General features: G+C 42.7%; 1 protein-coding gene across 1 annotated transcript in view; it reads left to right on the top strand.

Moving 5' to 3' along the window:
- DNAI1 (dynein axonemal intermediate chain 1) overlaps positions 1-17,523 on the top strand; it is a 139,090-nt gene that overhangs the window by 83,717 nt on the left and 37,850 nt on the right. The window contains exons 14-16 of the mRNA XM_040089974.2: positions 6,850-6,939; positions 11,538-11,625; positions 13,471-13,550. Coding sequence (XP_039945908.1) covers positions 6,850-6,939; positions 11,538-11,625; positions 13,471-13,550 — 258 coding nt within the window. The remainder of the gene's footprint in view (positions 1-6,849; positions 6,940-11,537; positions 11,626-13,470; positions 13,551-17,523) is intronic.

Raw genomic sequence — 17,523 nt, 5'->3', positions numbered from 1 at the left:
CTGCTTCTTAGTTCAAATCAGAGACTGCTGTAAGGTAGTCCAGGAGAGTATTTGCACCAGAGCACAGGGAAATCAAACTGGCTTCAGATGTGACCTGTGGAGCAATGAATTGTAGATTGGCACTTCAGCATGAGCCTTCGGCATGATGCTGAGGCACACTAAAAGGCAGGCTAACTGTGAAATGGAGAAAGTGTCCACTATGCAGATCAAAGGTGCCCACAGTTGGACTAACTTGCCCAGGTTTAGATGGGTATTCCCAGTTGGAGTTTGATCTGTCTGTCTCTTCAAGAATCCATATGGTGTTCATCTGCCAGCTGGTGAGCTGGGCCGTTGTGCAACAGATGCAGCTAAACTGCATCCATGAGAGTTTGTGCTCTTGCTAAATCACAGCACATGTTCAGCTTGTCCACCTCGAGAGAGCCCCAGAGCTCTTCTGGCATTTTGCTTTGGCCCAGGCTTGTGTATACTGAACAGGAAATGTGGTTTGGACAATGGGTTTGTGTCTGTGCTTGGCTGCCAGATCAGGCACAGCAAGAGAAAACAGGCTGATTCCCTTGCTCAAGGAGCAGATGTTTGCCAGTGGGAAGACTGGAGTAAAAGTCCTTAGCCAGCGTGAATGTAAGGAAAAGGGTCCAAATCCCACTGCTTACCTTGTGTGACCAAGGTATGGGCAAAAGAGGGTGGCTGGGAGAGCACAGCAGGGCTGGGAAGCACTTGTGCTTCTGTGGTGCACACTCAGACTTCTACTAATCTGTGGCTCTCTTCAGCTAAGGAGACAGATGAATGAAATCTCTGGGCTGCTGGGCTGGGCAGAATGGCAGTCTTTGAGAGGGGCCTGTACAGCTACATCTCAACAGTGGCTTACAAAGAAATGCTTGAGGCACAGAAACAAAGACATGTCTAAAGCTGAGTATTAGGGAAAAGCACAAACATAAATTAATAAAAAGAAGTAAATGTGCTGAGTGAGCTGTGGTTATCCTGGGTCATAAAAGGGAAAGGGAAAATATTTGGGAAGCATATAAGAAGTTAAAGGAATGAAGATACAGACATTACTAAAGAAATCTTGCAGCTAATACTAAGTGGTATGAATAAGAATTAAATATTTGATGCTGTATTGTTTGATGCTGTACAGTGAGTGTCTGAGACTGCTTAATGTTATAAGAGAATAAAAGCACAAGTAAGAATAAGGAAAGAGCATATTAAAGAATATTTAGATAAATTCTTGCTCATCAACTAGCTCAGATTAAACATACCCTGGAGTACTTAAAGAAATAACCAGAAAAATTTCAGGACATTATATGCATTTCAGAGAGTTTTTGGGCTACATCTGTCCTGCATTTTAGGCACAGGCTGGGGTTTATGTGTAAGCCCATTTACGGCATCTGAGCTGAGTACCTTGACTCAGAGGCAGGGTTGGGATGTGCTCTATGGGATGGATGAGAGGAAGCACCAGTCCTCTGTCACCTATGGACTCACACTCATTTGTGTTCCTGTGACATGGGCAGACTGAAATATGATGGTCTACTGTCATCAATATCCACACACTTTTCTGTTGTGCTGTGGAGCCAATATCTGGCAAAAAGGTATCTGCAGGTTCTTTCTTCAAAGGGCCTGTCCTTAAATGCAGGAGGGGAAGTGGCCCAGACAGAGTACCAGAGCTCAGAAAACAGTGTCTGGACAATTCACCCAGCCAGAGGCATCCAAAGGCAGCCATAAGGGGTCAAAAACTGTGGGTAATAGCAAAGCAAAGCATCAGGCTGCACACTGGCCTGTGGCACAAGCATGGCTAGGGAAAGGAGGAAAGATCTCAAAGGGCTGGAAAGAGCGGAAAAGTGTCTAGAGGAAAATTGTAAGATTGGACCCAGGAAATTACTGACCAGTCAGATCAATTTCAATGACTGGAAAAACACTTGAATTTCTAGCTAATAAGGTGATTTCAGAGGAGCTGCCATGGATTTGTCCAGAATAGATTATCAAGCCAGTATAATTTCTTTTCCTTTTTTACGAGAGAAATGGGCCTCATGAATAAGAGAGAGGCAATCAAGGTTATCATCTCAATCCATCTTGACTTGACTAAAGCTTTTGATCCAGGCTTAAACAGTGACATATGTATAACCAAAGCAGAGAAATACAAATTAGATAAAAGCACCATAAGGAGGCTGCTCAGGTGGATCAGACAGTGTGCTCAAAGGGCAGTTATACAGAGCTCCCTATCAGACTCTGAAAATGCTTCAAGTGAGATTCTCCAGCTGTCACTTCAGGTCTGTTTTTGATCAATACTTTCATTAACAACTCAAATTACAGAATAGAGAAGCCCCCTGGGAGGACAAGGCACTTTGCAGGACATGATTATGTTCAAAATTATCTTGATAAATTGGAAGAAAGGCCCAAAATCAATGTGATGAAATTCAATAAAAACAAGAGCAGATACTGCATTTAGAGAGCGGAAATTAAACGCACAGATAAGAAATAAGAGATGGCTGGTTGGGCAGCAGGGTGCTCAAGGGGAAGCATAGCAGATCACCAGTGATTGGCAATGCAATACTGCAATACAAAGTAATGTGTCATTCTAATTAATTAGCAAGAATATAAGAGAGAGGAGGTCGTCATTCATGCCTCAGAGTAGTCCGGTACCATGTGTTTACAGCTGCAGAGCCAGGCTGAAGAGGAAGAACAGGAGTGGTGAAGGCTTGGGTCCTGAAAACAGGACCTGGAAGCAACAGGCAAGTTGAGGCACTTGATTTGAGTTGGAGAGAGGAGAAAAGAGAAAGGAACAGTGGCACATACTTTTCTTGCCCTTTTGAAGACTTAGAAAAAGGGGAATAAACTGTTGTTCTTTGCATCCACTGGGGAGATGGTAAGGAGTAATTGGCTTGACTCTTGGTGAAGGAAATTTTCTATATAAGGGCAATTAGGCACAGGTGTCTCTACAGGGAGGTTGTTGAGTACCTGATGTTGGAGACTTGTGAGCGCAAGCTACGTGAATTGTCACCAGTGGCAGGGGAGTGTCTGATTTTGCCTCAGAAGATAATAGATATATTTTTTGGGTCCCTCAAAACCCTGCATTCCCATGATGGCTTTGCCTAGGAGTCTACTGACAGCCAGGTTGGCACTGGAAGGAATTTGTCCCCAGGTCAAATAGAATGAATTTTCCTCAGCAGCCCAAGGAGATGTTTGCATGCCAAAGTCATCTGAGTATCTTACTTGGCCAGTTCATGTAAGGGAGAACCAGTGGGTGGGGGAGTGGGATTTGATAATGCCCTTGTCCTCTTCTCTAGTTGGGACAGATTTTATTAATTTTTTTAGGCCCTGAATGACAAAAAAACCTGCCTTATTTCACTTACGGCAGGTATCAGCAGGGCTGTGGTATTGCAATGCTGACAAAGGACTCCTTGAAGGATAATTGTAGGGAAAGAAAGGGAAGGAATTGCTCATCAGTCAATGTGAGTGTGTTGCATGTGGCACCCCATACCTGAGTTTTGGCAAGCCAAGGGCTAGCCAGACCTGTGTTTGCAGTAGCTGGTACCTGCACCACACTCCAGCCTCCTGGCCAGGGTGATTTTGACCAATTGTATTGTGTTAGTGGAAGTGACTAACAGCCTGTGTCTCATGAAAACAGATCAAGTATTATTTATTTCATAGGAATGACATCAGAAATATGGGCGTTTTCAAATCAGAGTGGATAAATTGTCTAATCTCTTGCTGGACAGGAGCCATTACCAGCTGCCACAGATAAAAATGATAGGATTCTCTTGCTAGAAATGAATGGATTATCACCCTGCTAACCTGCTGCACATAGTAATGAATGTGAGGTCTTAATATTTATATTTCTGTATATTAAATAAGGTTTTGAATAGTCTTAACTTGTTTATAAATAAACAAGCTTGAAGAAATCAAAATAAAAAGTGGTAGGCTATTCTTACAGCAATGGATTTCACACATTTTGCACTGCAAAAATAGACGGGTTAAAGATCACTGAAAAAATGGCTTGCATTTGTTACAGTTCTCATCAGGATCAGGGACAGAAAAGCCTTGCTGCTTTTTGTTTTCTTGTCTCCCTTTTGCTGCACACACTTTTCTTTCTTATGTGCTTTTTTTACTCTGATTGTATCATAGTTGAACTTTTGCTCTAAATAGTTTCATACAGCCAAAATCCTTGGCTGATTATCGCATGCTTCAGAGGAAAAATTAACTTCTTGCCACTGTGCAGACGGTTGCTTGGTTCTCTCCTCAAATGCTCCGCCCCTCACAGCACGGATTCGGCTAATGACAGGAGGTTGTGCCGTGTTGAAAAGCCTCTGGGGGCAGAGAAAAGGCCAGTTCTGAGCAGATGCCCGATTTGATTGCAGTATCATGAGGGCTAATTACTCTAATAAGCATTTATGGGATTCAGAGATCAGGAGGAAAAAGATCACAAACATGATTAAGGTGTCAGAGGTGTCGAAGGAAATAGAAAGTATTAAGTGCCAATTTCTGTTTTCTGAAATTCAAGCTACCATCACTGAGAGCTGCTAATAATCATCTGAGGGCAGAGCCTGGTGTCCCTGACAGGCTGTTTTTCAAGCTGTCTACAAAATGTACATAACTTAAGTACTGTTGACTGCTTTGAATAGAGGAGCAAGAGTATCCCAAACAAATCAACCTACCTGAGTTTTGGGGCTGGTGACCCCATCTATCTATGTAATGGATGAAGATCTGTGGCACCTAACTAATAGTAGAAAAATTGAATAAATCTCCATCAGAGAGAGGGTATTTGGAGCAGGCAAACCCTGCAGTAAAGCTCTTTGCTTTAGGAATGCTGAAAGGAATTAGTTTGGGAAGATCCCCATAAATTCTCATGCTGTTTGGTCACCTCCAGATGAGGTTCTTGCAATACTCTATGTTAGTGTAGACATCAGGACTCAGAAGTTGTGTCTGCACAGAATGGTGGGGATGGACTACAGCTGTTGATCCTTCATCCATGTATTTGCTACTGGTCTGATGGTCTGCAAAATTTTTCCCAAATATTTGGGAAAGCAAGCTGGAGAGAAAGAACATGAGTTAGAGGAGAACTGTGTTGGACATACACATAAAAATATCTTACTGTCAGACAATTTTAGAGTGACATTTTAAAAATCTTTTGATTCAAAATATGACCATTTTTCTGTGCCCAGCATGAGGCATATTGGACATGTTTTTGTAACCAGTGTCCCTGAGCTCTGCATTTCTCACCTTGAATTAAAACTCCTTACTACACCAGCTCCTTCATCTGAAGCAGCTGCTGGTGACTATCACTGTCAGCAGTAGTTCATGATTGCAGGAAGATGTTCTTGGAATAAGTAGATAGACCCAGCACATTTTGTCCACAACGGGTCAGCCTTGGCAATTTCTGTCCTGTTGAATCTGCATTGTAATCGTGAATCATTTCATTCTGGGCCATATTGAATTATGCCATTCCTTTAATGTCAGATAGCAGAAGTAGTTCCACATAGAGACTTACAATTTCACCTGTGCAGGTGTATTCAAAGGTATATGCCACTCAAGGCTCTTCAGTTGTGTCTTATAGGCATGAAACTGGCATTTTAAAGTATTCTCAGATGGATTCCCTTTACATTCTATTTTTCCTTCCTCAGAAAAGGAAGAAAACATGTTCAGTGGAGGTTTAACTACTTTTTGCCGAGTCCCTTGCTCAATTTTCATGCTCCACAGAACTTCACAGTATAAACAATTTTACAAAAGAGAGTTAACAGTTTTTCCCAAGGACCTGTCACAAGAATACCCAATCTGTGTAATAAAGTATTGAGAATGCTGTTTGTTTTCTGGACTAGGTATGATTTACATAAGTGGAAATGGACAGAGTATTTGGTAAGATCTGGGATGATCAAACCCATTTATCATTTTTATGGGATGATGTTTAGGGAACTTTATCTGCTCCACTGCTTGGACAGGAACAGACATACCTTTGAAAAGCTTCTCAGAACCTTCTAAAGTACTTGTCCCCATCCTGATCTGACAGATGCCAACAGGAGTGTGTGCTGACAGACCCAGTGACAAGTCATTCTTTTCTCTTCAGTCTGATTGAATTCCCAGGTCTGAAAATCGAGTGTTCTTAATGCTTTTGGTCTAACTGAAATGTCTCTTCTAAACTGTAAGCCATTTATCTGAGTTCTAATCTCTCCTGCTGAGCTGTCACAGTCAAAAGGCAAATCTTACCAGGCAGACAGATGCTCTGAAGGTGTAGGGAGGATTTCAGTTTTAATGGAAAAGTTTTCATCTCCCTGAAACAGAAGTGTCCCATGGACCCTTATCACCTGTTGCTTGCAAGGTCTTGCCTGCACCCCACATAGAGGCAGAAAGCTAATTTGAGGTTGTCTGGCTGAAGCGTAGCCATGTGGCACTGCACTTGGAGTAATGTAATTAATCAAATGTGAAAGGCAAGGCTAATGCTTAGAGACCTTTGTGTGGCACCACTGGTGGTTTGGAGATGTCTTAGGGAGCTCTGGGATGGTGTTGCGCCACAGTGTAGAGGTCTGGTGCATAGCTCAGACACCTCACAGAACCTGTCCTTGATGGCAGTGCTCCAGTGCCCATGAGTAGGTGCAGAGTTTCCAGGTGAGGGGCTTTACTACATTACTGGAGCATCCTGCAGGAAAGTGGCTGACTGGAGTGCTCAGGACAGTTCTAAAACTGCTGGTGGAGGTAAGTGTTCACACTTATCACCAGCAAGCCTCCAGGGTGCAAACCAACTGCTCTTTAGGAAGGATCTCAGAAGACCTTACTGAGGCTTTGGGACAATGTGCTGCTAATGCTGAATGCTCTGTGCTGACTGGGACTGTCTTCTTGTTTCTTCTTGTTTTTTCTTGTTTTAAGGTCAAGTGGCAGAAGGATGATATGGACAACAATTCCAACTTCTTCTCTGTCTCCTCAGATGGGCGGATTGTTTCATGGACTTTAGTTAAGGTAAACAGTAGGTGGCAATTTCTTTCTCCAGTAAAATAACCAATTGCCTCAAAAGTTCAGTGATTCATTAGTATTATTTTTATTTCTAATGAGACAGGTTGGAAAAGAAATGTTAGCAATAGCAGCTGGTGCAGTCACAGCTGCATCTAGGGCTTCATGTTAAGCTCTGAAATGAAGCAGGGTCAGCCTACTCATTGTCAGGACCCAACCTTCATCCTGGCTGCACCTGTAGCACCCGATAGGCCTGAAAATGAGAGATCATTATCCTGCTTGGCAGCAGCAGGAATTCAAGCCTGGTCCTTGTTCTCACACTTTCTGTGTCCAAAAAGGATTGACTGGACACAGAACAGAATAATCTGCTTTACTTCACAGCTTCCAGATTCTCATTCCCAAAATGCTCCCCTACAGATTGCAATTTGAACTGAGGGAAGGTCAATTTAAATTTCTCCCCATGTGGGACAGAGTGAGTAGTACAGAGTAAGCTTGCGTTTGCAGTGGGATGGCAGTATGCTATCGGACAGGCAGAGGGTTTCTCCCTGCCAGGACATTGCCAGCTCACGTCGAATACTACTTGTTGTTGTTGTTTGCAGTTTGCATACCCTGCCTTTGTTCACTTTTCCTTTTGGAGTATGTTGAAATATGTTGATAGAAACCTAGAATTAATGTCTCAAAATGACTCTTAGATTCATGTCTCTGAATCCTGATGTGTGGGGCTTTCTGCTGGCTATTTCATTTTATATTTGAAGATTTCAAATCTCTTGTTAAAAAATAATTGCATTGCCCTAAATATGAGTTTGGAGCAGCTGTCCAATTATTCCCCAACAAAAGAATAAATTTCTTTACAACCTAGGATACTCATTTTTCAATCTGCTACACCAAGGCTTGCCTGTTCTGAAATTTTTAGGCCTTGCTGCCATGGCAGGGATAAATTTCTAGTATTATATGTATATGTTAGCCTCATGTCCAGTTCAGGAACAGGAGCATCTCCCAATGAACCGTAAGCACAGGCAGATGGCACAGATTTTGAAGTTATTTTTTATAGACTTTTCCAGGTTCATATATGCAGCTTCAGAATAAAAAAATCCCTTCTGCAAGTGCATCCCAAGTCCTTCTCCCAAAAGATCTCCCTAGACAGGTACAGAATAAAAGTGTCCCAGCACTCAGTTTCTGTATTATCCCCTGAATAGGAATGCCTGAAGATTTTGTGTTGAAGTGGGCAGTACATGCTGCAGTCAGACACATCCAGCTGAGGTAATTTTTGGCAGGGTACACTTACCAACTGAGCCCTGGTAACTGAGTGTGCTCCCCTTAGGAGACAGGAAACACTGGCTGAAGTCTCTTACTTCAGGGAAATGCCACAGCTGGGACAACCTAAGAGTCTGCAGATGGAGTCAGATAGCAGCTCACCAAGCAGAGGCCCTTTTGCACCAGTATTTAACTGTTTCCACACATAATCTGTCCCTTGAGCACATAGATATTTCTAAGTATCCTTAGTGTGGCTTCTAAGATCTGCATCCACTTAGCAAGTTGTCATTTCTACTTATTCCTTGCATTACTGTAATGAACTTGGCCTTACCCATGTGAAAAGACTATTTTAAGATTTTTATTTTTTTTTTAGATTAAATTAACACTGAAATTGCCAGAACTAGTATTTACTTAGTAGGCAGGGATGGAAAACAGTAACATTATAGGTGCTGTCTGTTTGGACATTTTTTGGGGAGACAGATATTCAGTAGGGAAAACAAGAAACAGGATGGAAAGAATGTTTTGTTATGAACTGTGGGGTTTTTTTATCTAACAAGGAGAAATGAAATGATCTGCTTGAATTCCAGTTTCACAAGAGCTTTTACTAGGTTTCATTTAGAGTAAAACTGAAGACACCCCAGAGGTTTTCTATTCTACAAAACCATGGTGCAAACAGGGAATAAATGAAAGACTGCTTTGTTAATCTTTTTGACAGGACTATCCAGAAATAAAGCTTCTTCAAACACTGGTAGCTGTTTGACACTTCCAAAGCTGAGAGCAAAGTGAATAATTTCATTCTCTCTTCCAGCTGAATGTTTGGCAAACCCAGTCAAGATCTGGAGAGAAGAACTGTCAAATGTTATCCAGGGACCGTTGATTTGTCTTGACCTTAATGGTTGTCTCTGTTAGAAATGGGCACACTCACTTTGGACAAATTTCATGAAAAAGAACGTGAGTTCTATGTACTTAGACTGTTTATGAGGACTTGGGTCCTCATAAAGGTGTAAAACATCAAGGAAGGATGCAGGACTTCTGCTTCTGGATGATTCTATGCCTCCATCTTGGGTGCACATATTGCCTATCAAAAAGAAGAAATGTCACAGCCATTTCAAAGAATTCTTAGGGATGCAGCATGGCACTGCTTCTCAGGCTGATGCTCAGCAATCCCAGGTTTGTTTAGAAGCTGCAGTTCACTCCCTCCTGTGTGACCTACAGCTAAATTACTGAACTGCTCTGGACCTACTTCATCACTTAAGACTAATAAGAACTAAGGGGGAAACAGCAGCTGTAAGGCCTGATTCACTAATGCTTACAAAGTGCTCTGCAATTATTAGGCAGAAGCAATATATTATTGCTCAGTATTCCTGGAAGGCCAAATTGTCAGCAGGCTATTTACCCAGAGGAATAAGTGAATGGCTCTGGTGACAAAGAGCCCCAGGAACAAAAGTGGTTTTTATGCTGTGAAGCTGGGTACAAGATAATACCAGCACAGCAGGGGAGTCTGCATAAGCAGGGTCCTTTGTGAAGGAGAGGGGCTGCAGAACTGTCCAAAGGGGTCTCTGCCAGGTGAAGGTGCTGGGAGAAATCTTCAGGGAAGATTGCAGAAAGTTGTGTGCTTAGAAAGAAGGTCTCTTGAGGTTTGTCTTTCTACCAGAACACAAGATGTAGTGTGCTAGCACCTCTCTGGGCCTTCACAGATCACGCATCTGTCACACTGGGTGTATCAACATGACCAGCTTCAGGCAGCTCTAAAGCTGCTCTTCAGACCAGACTCATGTCTTGGTCAGGGTACATGCTCTCTGGAGAGCAGACAGACCTGGGAGCCTGAGCAGGGGCAAGTGCCTGCTCAGCTTGGCCTGTCTGCACTCCCAAAAACCCCCCAGCAACTCCTATTTGGATGTGCAGTTGAATATGCTCTGCTCCTGATTACTCTGGGTGCGGTTCTTTCCAATTCATGCGCATGTAAACCAGCATGTGTAGCCTTTTTTTTAGCATCACTCTTGCCTTTTTCCACTGAATCAGACTTGTAACCAGTGTGCAGTAAGACCCGCTAAGGTGGAACTCTACAGGGATCTGTCCTGCTTCTTGCTGCTCTCTCAGAGGACAATTTACTGCCAGCAATAGATCAGCGCATGTGGGTGTGCAACAGTGAAAATTAGTGAGAAGGAAGAACACTACTTCATGGGTTTTGACCTTTGTTGAATCTTCTGTAACTCTGTACCCCCAGAGGATGATAAAAATGCCTTATAGAACATTGTCCCCTCTCAACTGCAGTACTGAACAGATGCCCACAAGAATTTCTCCCATATTCCCCAGCATGGAAAATCCTGGGGTTTACTTTGCCAGGCAGAATCTCTTTTTCCACTGGAGTCCTGCTCTGGGATAGGAGAAGCTTCAACTACGTCTTAATTCACTGAGCTAAGAAGTTATGTTTTGTTCCCACAGTCCTTCAGTGGGATATTTGCAGATTACACCATCCAGTCCACAACCCATACTGCTCACTAATCATTAGTTGTTTGTTCTTTTTATCACATAATCAGAGAATCGCAGAATGGTTGGGGTTGGAAGACACCTCTGAAGCCCCAGGGTGTTCTTATAGTCACAACCAACTCCATTCTGCAGTTGTATTTCAACTCCCACAGCTAGTCTGAGAATGTATCTTTCCCTATGGTAGTTTCTTTATATTGTGTCTATTTGCATCTGTCTTTTGTCTCCCACCTTGACTGTAAACTCTTTGGGACACAACCTTTTGTCCCTGTATTAATACATCACCTTGCACAGCAGTGTCATGAGAGTCCTTTAGAATTCTGCTGAGAACAGAAACATGGGGCAGTTTCCCTTGAAGCAAACTGCTTGCTAGATGTTACTAGAGTCCATGAAGTTGAGCGTACTTTGAACTGAGGCTGCTCTGAGGCTAACAAGAAGATGTTAAGAAGCAAGAATTGGCAAGATGATAAGTTGCTATTCATTAATGTGGGGCTTTAGTTAGCTCCATGAGAATATGAAATATCCATCTTAAGCCGCACAGGGTGATTTAGCTAAACACTATGATTTAAGCTGACTGTGCCAACTTTCACTAAAAAACACTTACCCCAAAACTCAAAATTTTCTAGGTCAAGTGCGCATGTCAAGGTAATGTACCAGTGGCCCTCAGTTCCAATGCACCAAAGTATCGGTTTCCTGAAAGTTTAATGGAAAGCACCACGTTAGCAAGCTGCCAAATGTGAAACATTAAACAACTTCAAGGCAGCTTTTTAAAATTCCTCCATAAAATTTGCCATTTCAAAGTACTGAATGTCTCTGTATTGTTGCTGCAAAGCATGGTGTTCATGTGGAATCTCCTCTGCCTGCAGAATGAGCTGGTTCACATGGATGTCATCAAGCTGTCGGCAGATGGAACAACGATGCAGGGGCCAGAGGGGCTGCAGCTGCAAACATTTGGTAAGAGCCCAAGTCCTTGCCATGCTGATTAATTACTGACACAAAGCCCCTAATCAGTCATTCTGGGAAATTAAATTGGTAGCAGGGTGTTGAGATGGAAAGGAGCTAAAGGAGAGTTACGCCTCCTTGCTTTCATCATGCAGTAGGGCGAAGTCTGTCTGGAGCAATGGCTGCTGAGTCAAGTTTTGCTGGTTTCATATTGCCTTTACTTACTTTGCTTATCCATAAAAAGATGAATTGAACATTAATTCAGGAAATGTCTGTTTATCTCTGTGTGGATAAAGCACATACCTGTTTATGTCAAAACTCAGTTTTGTTCTTGCTGTCAGACATTGGTCTGGACTGGCAAAATCAAGATGAAAAGCAATCTCTGCCCTTTCCTGGGTGCACAGTGCACCCAGTCAGCTTTGGGATGTGCCTCATCGAGTTTGGGCTCTGTAAAAACACAGCAGCTATTCTGAGCTACTATGTTAGGCTCCCTCCGTACAAAGTGGAGTCAGTGCAGTCCTTCTAGGCTGAATCCTCTCATCCTGATTATCCTGTGCTTGAGACAGGATGGGATGAGTCAGCTCTGGAGGTCCTGAATAACACAAGGAAGACCTTGAGGAATCCTCTTATCATCTTTCTACACCTGCTTTCAGCTGAGAAGATGGGACCTCTATTTGGCAGAGAGCCTTGCTCTGCTTTTAAGAATTGCTGTTTTTCTAGTCTAGTAACTGCTGAGCAGTCTGTGGGAAGCTTTGCAGTACCACATAGGTTGCAAGAAACTAGCTAAAGCAGCACACTGCAGAACTCACAGGGGCTTTGGGATTATTTGTTAGTGTTACTGGGAAATGGATTTTCAAAGACTTGTCTTGAATATTTAACAATCTATTTGAATGTTAAAAATGCAGATGGTATTAGAGAGTTGAAATTACTGTAACAATTCCTTTGAGAACTACATTTTGTTAATGTTAAAGACATAATGCTTAAGATGACTGCCTGTGCAGAAAGTTTCTGTTACTGTGCTTCTGTCTGCTTGTTCCTGTTTCTTGTCTGATGGTTGCTGTGGGTGTCCCTGCTGGTAGGGACAACCTCAGGTAGCTCTGGCACTCAAGGGGCATCCCATCTTCTGCTTAAGAACCCTGCTGAAATTTTCTTTCACCAATATGTGAACTGGCTTTCTTGGATGATGGTGATGCATCTGCCTCAGGAGCAGAAGCCACAAAATCTCAATGAGTCACATCCTGTTTGTGGCTGACACCTGTTTTAAACATAGTCCAAGATGTTGAACAATTCAGGGCTTTTGACATTGACGGGATCCTTCTGTCCCTAGCAGAGGATTTCTTCCCAAATCACATTCTTTGCTGTTGGCTTTACTGAAATGGGCCTTCTAAATGGATTCTGAATTAAGGGAAAAAAGAGCACAGGAAGGTATGATGGGGTGTTTTCTCACTGGGCTCTTTTATGCATAGGAAACCACTTAGGTTTTTGTGGATACTAAACAAACAGAAAAGATCTGTTCTTCCCCAGTAGGAGGTGGCCAGAGCCTTACAATATTTATGTATGCACCAGGCATTTTGAACTCTTACCAAAATGAATCCTAGGCTAAAATGGTTTCCAGTTCCCTTCTGGTTCTTTCAGTGCCCTTTTACATCTCTCTGAGGTTGCTGTTCAAATTGCAGGTCTTGGGGACACGCACAGCTTGGAAAGTTTAGCAAAAGGGTGGCTTTGATTTCTTTTATGAGCTTCTGGCTAATAAATCACTTCTGAAAACACAGGCAGTGTGTGTTTACCATAGACAGGAAGCATGTTTTGGCCAGCTGAACCAATTCTCTGTGTGACAGACCTTTCTTTTGTTAACAGGCAGCGGGACATCATTTGATTTTCACAAAAAGATAGACTATTTGTTTCTTGTTGGTACTGAAGAGGGCAAGATCTATAAGGTAAAAATGATTTCTTTATACTTTGTTTTACATCCCCTGACTGCATGTGTATCTTTTAGGCTCGTCATCTGAACTGTTCGCTCAGGTGGTAACAAAGTACAGCTTCAGAGCCTGGTCCTGCCCTGGGTTGCCTGTGGCGAACCTGAGGGGAGACCAGCGCTGCAGAGGGCCACTGGGAGCTCTCTGCGCAGACCCAATTATGACCCTATTTTGCAGAAACGTTTTTCATGCAAACTGCATGCCAGAAAACGTTTTGCAGATTGCAGCTGCGCAAGTGAAGTGCTAAGTAGGATCAGAGCAGAAGTTAAAAAGCGTTGATCCCCTGGCCCCATAACTATCAGGAAATGGCAGGAAAAATATCAGCTTTTTTCCTTTTTAGACTTGTTATCCTGTGAGCAGTGTGGCTAATGAAGCTATATTTCCTATGGATTAGTGTTCTGCAGCTCTTCCCTTCCACAATCACATAGAATCATAGAATCGTTTAGGTTGGAAAAGACATCTAAGATCTTTCTAGATCATTTTCCCAGTCCCACTCTCTCCTTGCTTTTCTATCTCCAGTCCATTGCTTCATATTCAAACCTTCCTCCTCCTGATCACCCCACACTGTTCCCTGCTCAGTGATCCCACCTCCACGCTATAACCCTTGTTTCCTGCAGACAGTTCTGGCTACCTCTGCTCCAGTGCCCTCCTGCAGCCTGGTGCCTTGGTTCCCAGTGCCAGGCAGGAGGTGTTAGCCAGCCAGCTCCCGCCGTGTGGTGAGTGCAGCAGCCATGCTGTACTTGCCCTTCCCACACTGGGGGCACTGCCCAGATGTTTTGTGCTCTCTAGTCATTGCTTTCAACAGAATGTGTAAGACCTTAATGTTACCACATCACACATCCACCCAGCTTTGGCTGAAAATGCCAGTGAGGGCAAAAGTTGTTTGTGAAGAGAGATGAGCACACGGAAGGACACAGGCATTATGTTTTCTTGAGAAACTGAGTTTAAAATAGGAAGTTTTGAATTCTGCTGTATTTAGCCTTGAAAATAAAGCCCATAGTGCCTTCCTAATACAAATGTTATTTGCACAGCATTCCTCTGAGTTGGCTCTAGGGCTCTTTTAAATCTGTAGCAACAGCCCTTCATCGCAGAGGGTGGACAACCAGCATGAGACTGGCATGCAGATCAGATGCATCCAGCCATCCCTAGAGGATGATCTAAACTCCTTCCCCCATATCCCACCTGCAAAATGAACAACCTGAAACAGAATAAGGACCCAAAGGAACTCATGTCCTGAAATCCGTCTCAATCATTTAGGCAAGATGTGCTTAACAAATATGTATCCCTTGCAGAGGGACGATGTTGATTGAAAATTCTCCCTCTGTCAGGCAGTATCTAGGAAGGATTTCTGAGTAGTGCTCACTTGCTTTGGACAAGGTAGGTCCAGAAGGGAGGTGGGAGGAGTAGGCAGCTGTTGGCAGTGGGCAGTGGGTAGGTGCACTGGTTTTTTGCTGAAGTTTTAGGACACAAAACATCCATACAATCATGGGTGTATGTTCTGAGCTGTCTGGTTACTCACAGGAGGTGTACCCTGGGTATTGTACTCTAAATTGATGGGTACTGTTGTGTTTGTTCCTGACCAAAAACCAGTAAAGAACCACAGGTTTTAACTTCCTCTGGGGTGGGTAAGTGATGGATGTAGGTGACTGTGGCAGTGGATGTCAGTGTGAGATGGGGCTATCAGGAGAAATATCCAGGATGGTGTCCTGGCTGAGTTACATAGGAAAGGAAACTCTTCATGGAGGAGCACTGTACAGAAGAGAATTTTGCATTGAAAAAGTTGTAGGTGTTTCTGCCTTAAATAATCTTCAGTGAAACTAGAACTAGGATGGGATTTTAACATAAGAAGTGATCCCAGCCATGAAGCCGTGCAGATATTTTAGCCCTTCTTGTGTGGGCAAATCTGGACAGATACTGTTACATAGGATCCCTTTCATTGTCAGGGTTGTTGGTAAGCAACATTCATGCATTGGTGAGCCTTAATTAAGAGTGACCACTCTCGCATCGTGCAACACAGCCCTATAAACCCCTGTTGTTCCCATGGGCAGGAGGAGCCTAACAGTAGGGGTTAACACAGGGAAGAGAAATCTCGTGTGTAGTATAAGCAGGCTTCCACAGTATCTACAAAACACATGAGGAAGGGTGGTTCCACCCTTAGCGCCCCCAAGAGCTTGTTGCAATCAGTTTCAAAAGTTTTGGGGTCAGCTGCTGCTCCAGACATTTCTCAAGGAATACCACACACCTTCATCACGTACTTTACTGAAACACTGCACGTCTGAACCGCTTACTGGAGCTGCCCCTGAACTGCCTCTTGCAGCCTTCCTCCACTTGGATACTGAGAACAGAAACAGTCCTACTGTAGCCTGAGCAGCTCGCTGGTCTTGTGGCTGCATTGAGCAGAAGTGAGCTGCTCAGATCTCTGTGTTGCACTTGCAACTCGAGTGAGATGGACAGACTCCTCACATGCTGTCTGAATCAGGAATCAAACATGGGCTGCTCTCCCCATGGGCCGAATTTTAGATTATTTATTAAATAAATTGGAAAGTTAATTCCAGGGAAACTTCTTTTTTCCCCAAGAGAGCAGCCATGCCCACAAATAGCATGATAATATGTTAATTCTTTAGCTGCAGAACAATTATGGTGAAGTTCTGAAAATGGCTTAGTTAATAGTGTTTCTAAAGCCAAGAAATCATTATCTAAATTACACATGGACTTATTTATTGCCCTTTTTTGTAGAGGAGAAACTGTTTCTGCATTAATATGATTCTGTAACATGATTCTGAATGCTTTTTTGCATATCTTACTTGCTGTTTAGGAATTGTTCAGCTTGGCATCAAAAAATATGGTCTCTGAGATTCGTGTTAAAACATTGTGACTTTAAGTCTTTGGTAAGAATAACTTCCAACAAACAGGCCTTCAACAGAAAAATTGTGAGGAAATTTGAATACGCTCATGTAGGAAAGGCATTGGTTTTTTTCAGTGTTAGGCAGTTTTCTTGAGAGTAACTAGTGAATATAATAAAACCTATTGCAAGACTGACTAGAAGAAAAGGTTATTCTAATTTTAAACAAAACTAATTTCACTCATACTCATTCTCTTATACTACGTACAAGAACATTTGTATCTTTCTGTTCAGAACAGGATTATTACTATTATTATTACAGATGACAAAGGATGGTGGCTGTTGAATCCTTATCACATCTCTTGAGTTTTCCTAAAAAGGGATGACAAACTGTTTTCTGGACAGGCTCTGACTTCTATTTACCTTTAGTAATAGTGACATTATTCACCTCACTCTTTAGCCTTGCTTTGTCTCAAGCAAAGTTGTTTTCTTTGTCTGGATATTTTAGTTGTTTGAGTTCTGTTCCTCATATTCTTACCACCTTATTTTTGGGGCTTCTGTCTGCATTCTGTCTGATTGTCTAGTTCCTGGACTGGCTGTATTTTTCATCAATTACCATAAATTCTTTCTTTTTCCATTTCCTGTTGTTCCTTCTGATGTATTCATGTGCCTTGGTTTCTTGTGAGCCCTTCTGCAAATCTCAAAATTTCTCTTACAGATCCCTACAAGCAGTCATTGAGCTAAAACCAGGATAGCCTCTGGTGTAGCTGGTGACAGCCTGTCCACCACAACATGGGACATGCTTGTGTCTGGTTTCTGAAGGGCATTGTGATGTCCTGAGCTCCCTGGAAGTGCCAGCGTTGGGCAGTATTGCCTTTCTGTTGCCAGACACAAACTTTCTCTGAAAAAAATTGCTCTTGGATTTCTGTATTGTGTAGATTCTCAGTGTTCCTGTCAGTAAACTTAAGAAACCCTCTACCTTATAAGGACAGTAATAACCACCCATTTGCTGGGTATGTGGGACAGTTTTGTAGCAGTCTAGCGTTAGCTGAAGTACTGTTAATGAAGATTATTTGTAAGTTTTGTGTATTC

This window comes from Hirundo rustica, chromosome Z (assembly GCF_015227805.2).
Source record: "Hirundo rustica isolate bHirRus1 chromosome Z, bHirRus1.pri.v3, whole genome shotgun sequence".
Classification (NCBI taxonomy): domain Eukaryota; kingdom Metazoa; phylum Chordata; class Aves; order Passeriformes; family Hirundinidae; genus Hirundo; species Hirundo rustica.
This window is presented reverse-complemented; position numbering and strand designations above follow the sequence as displayed.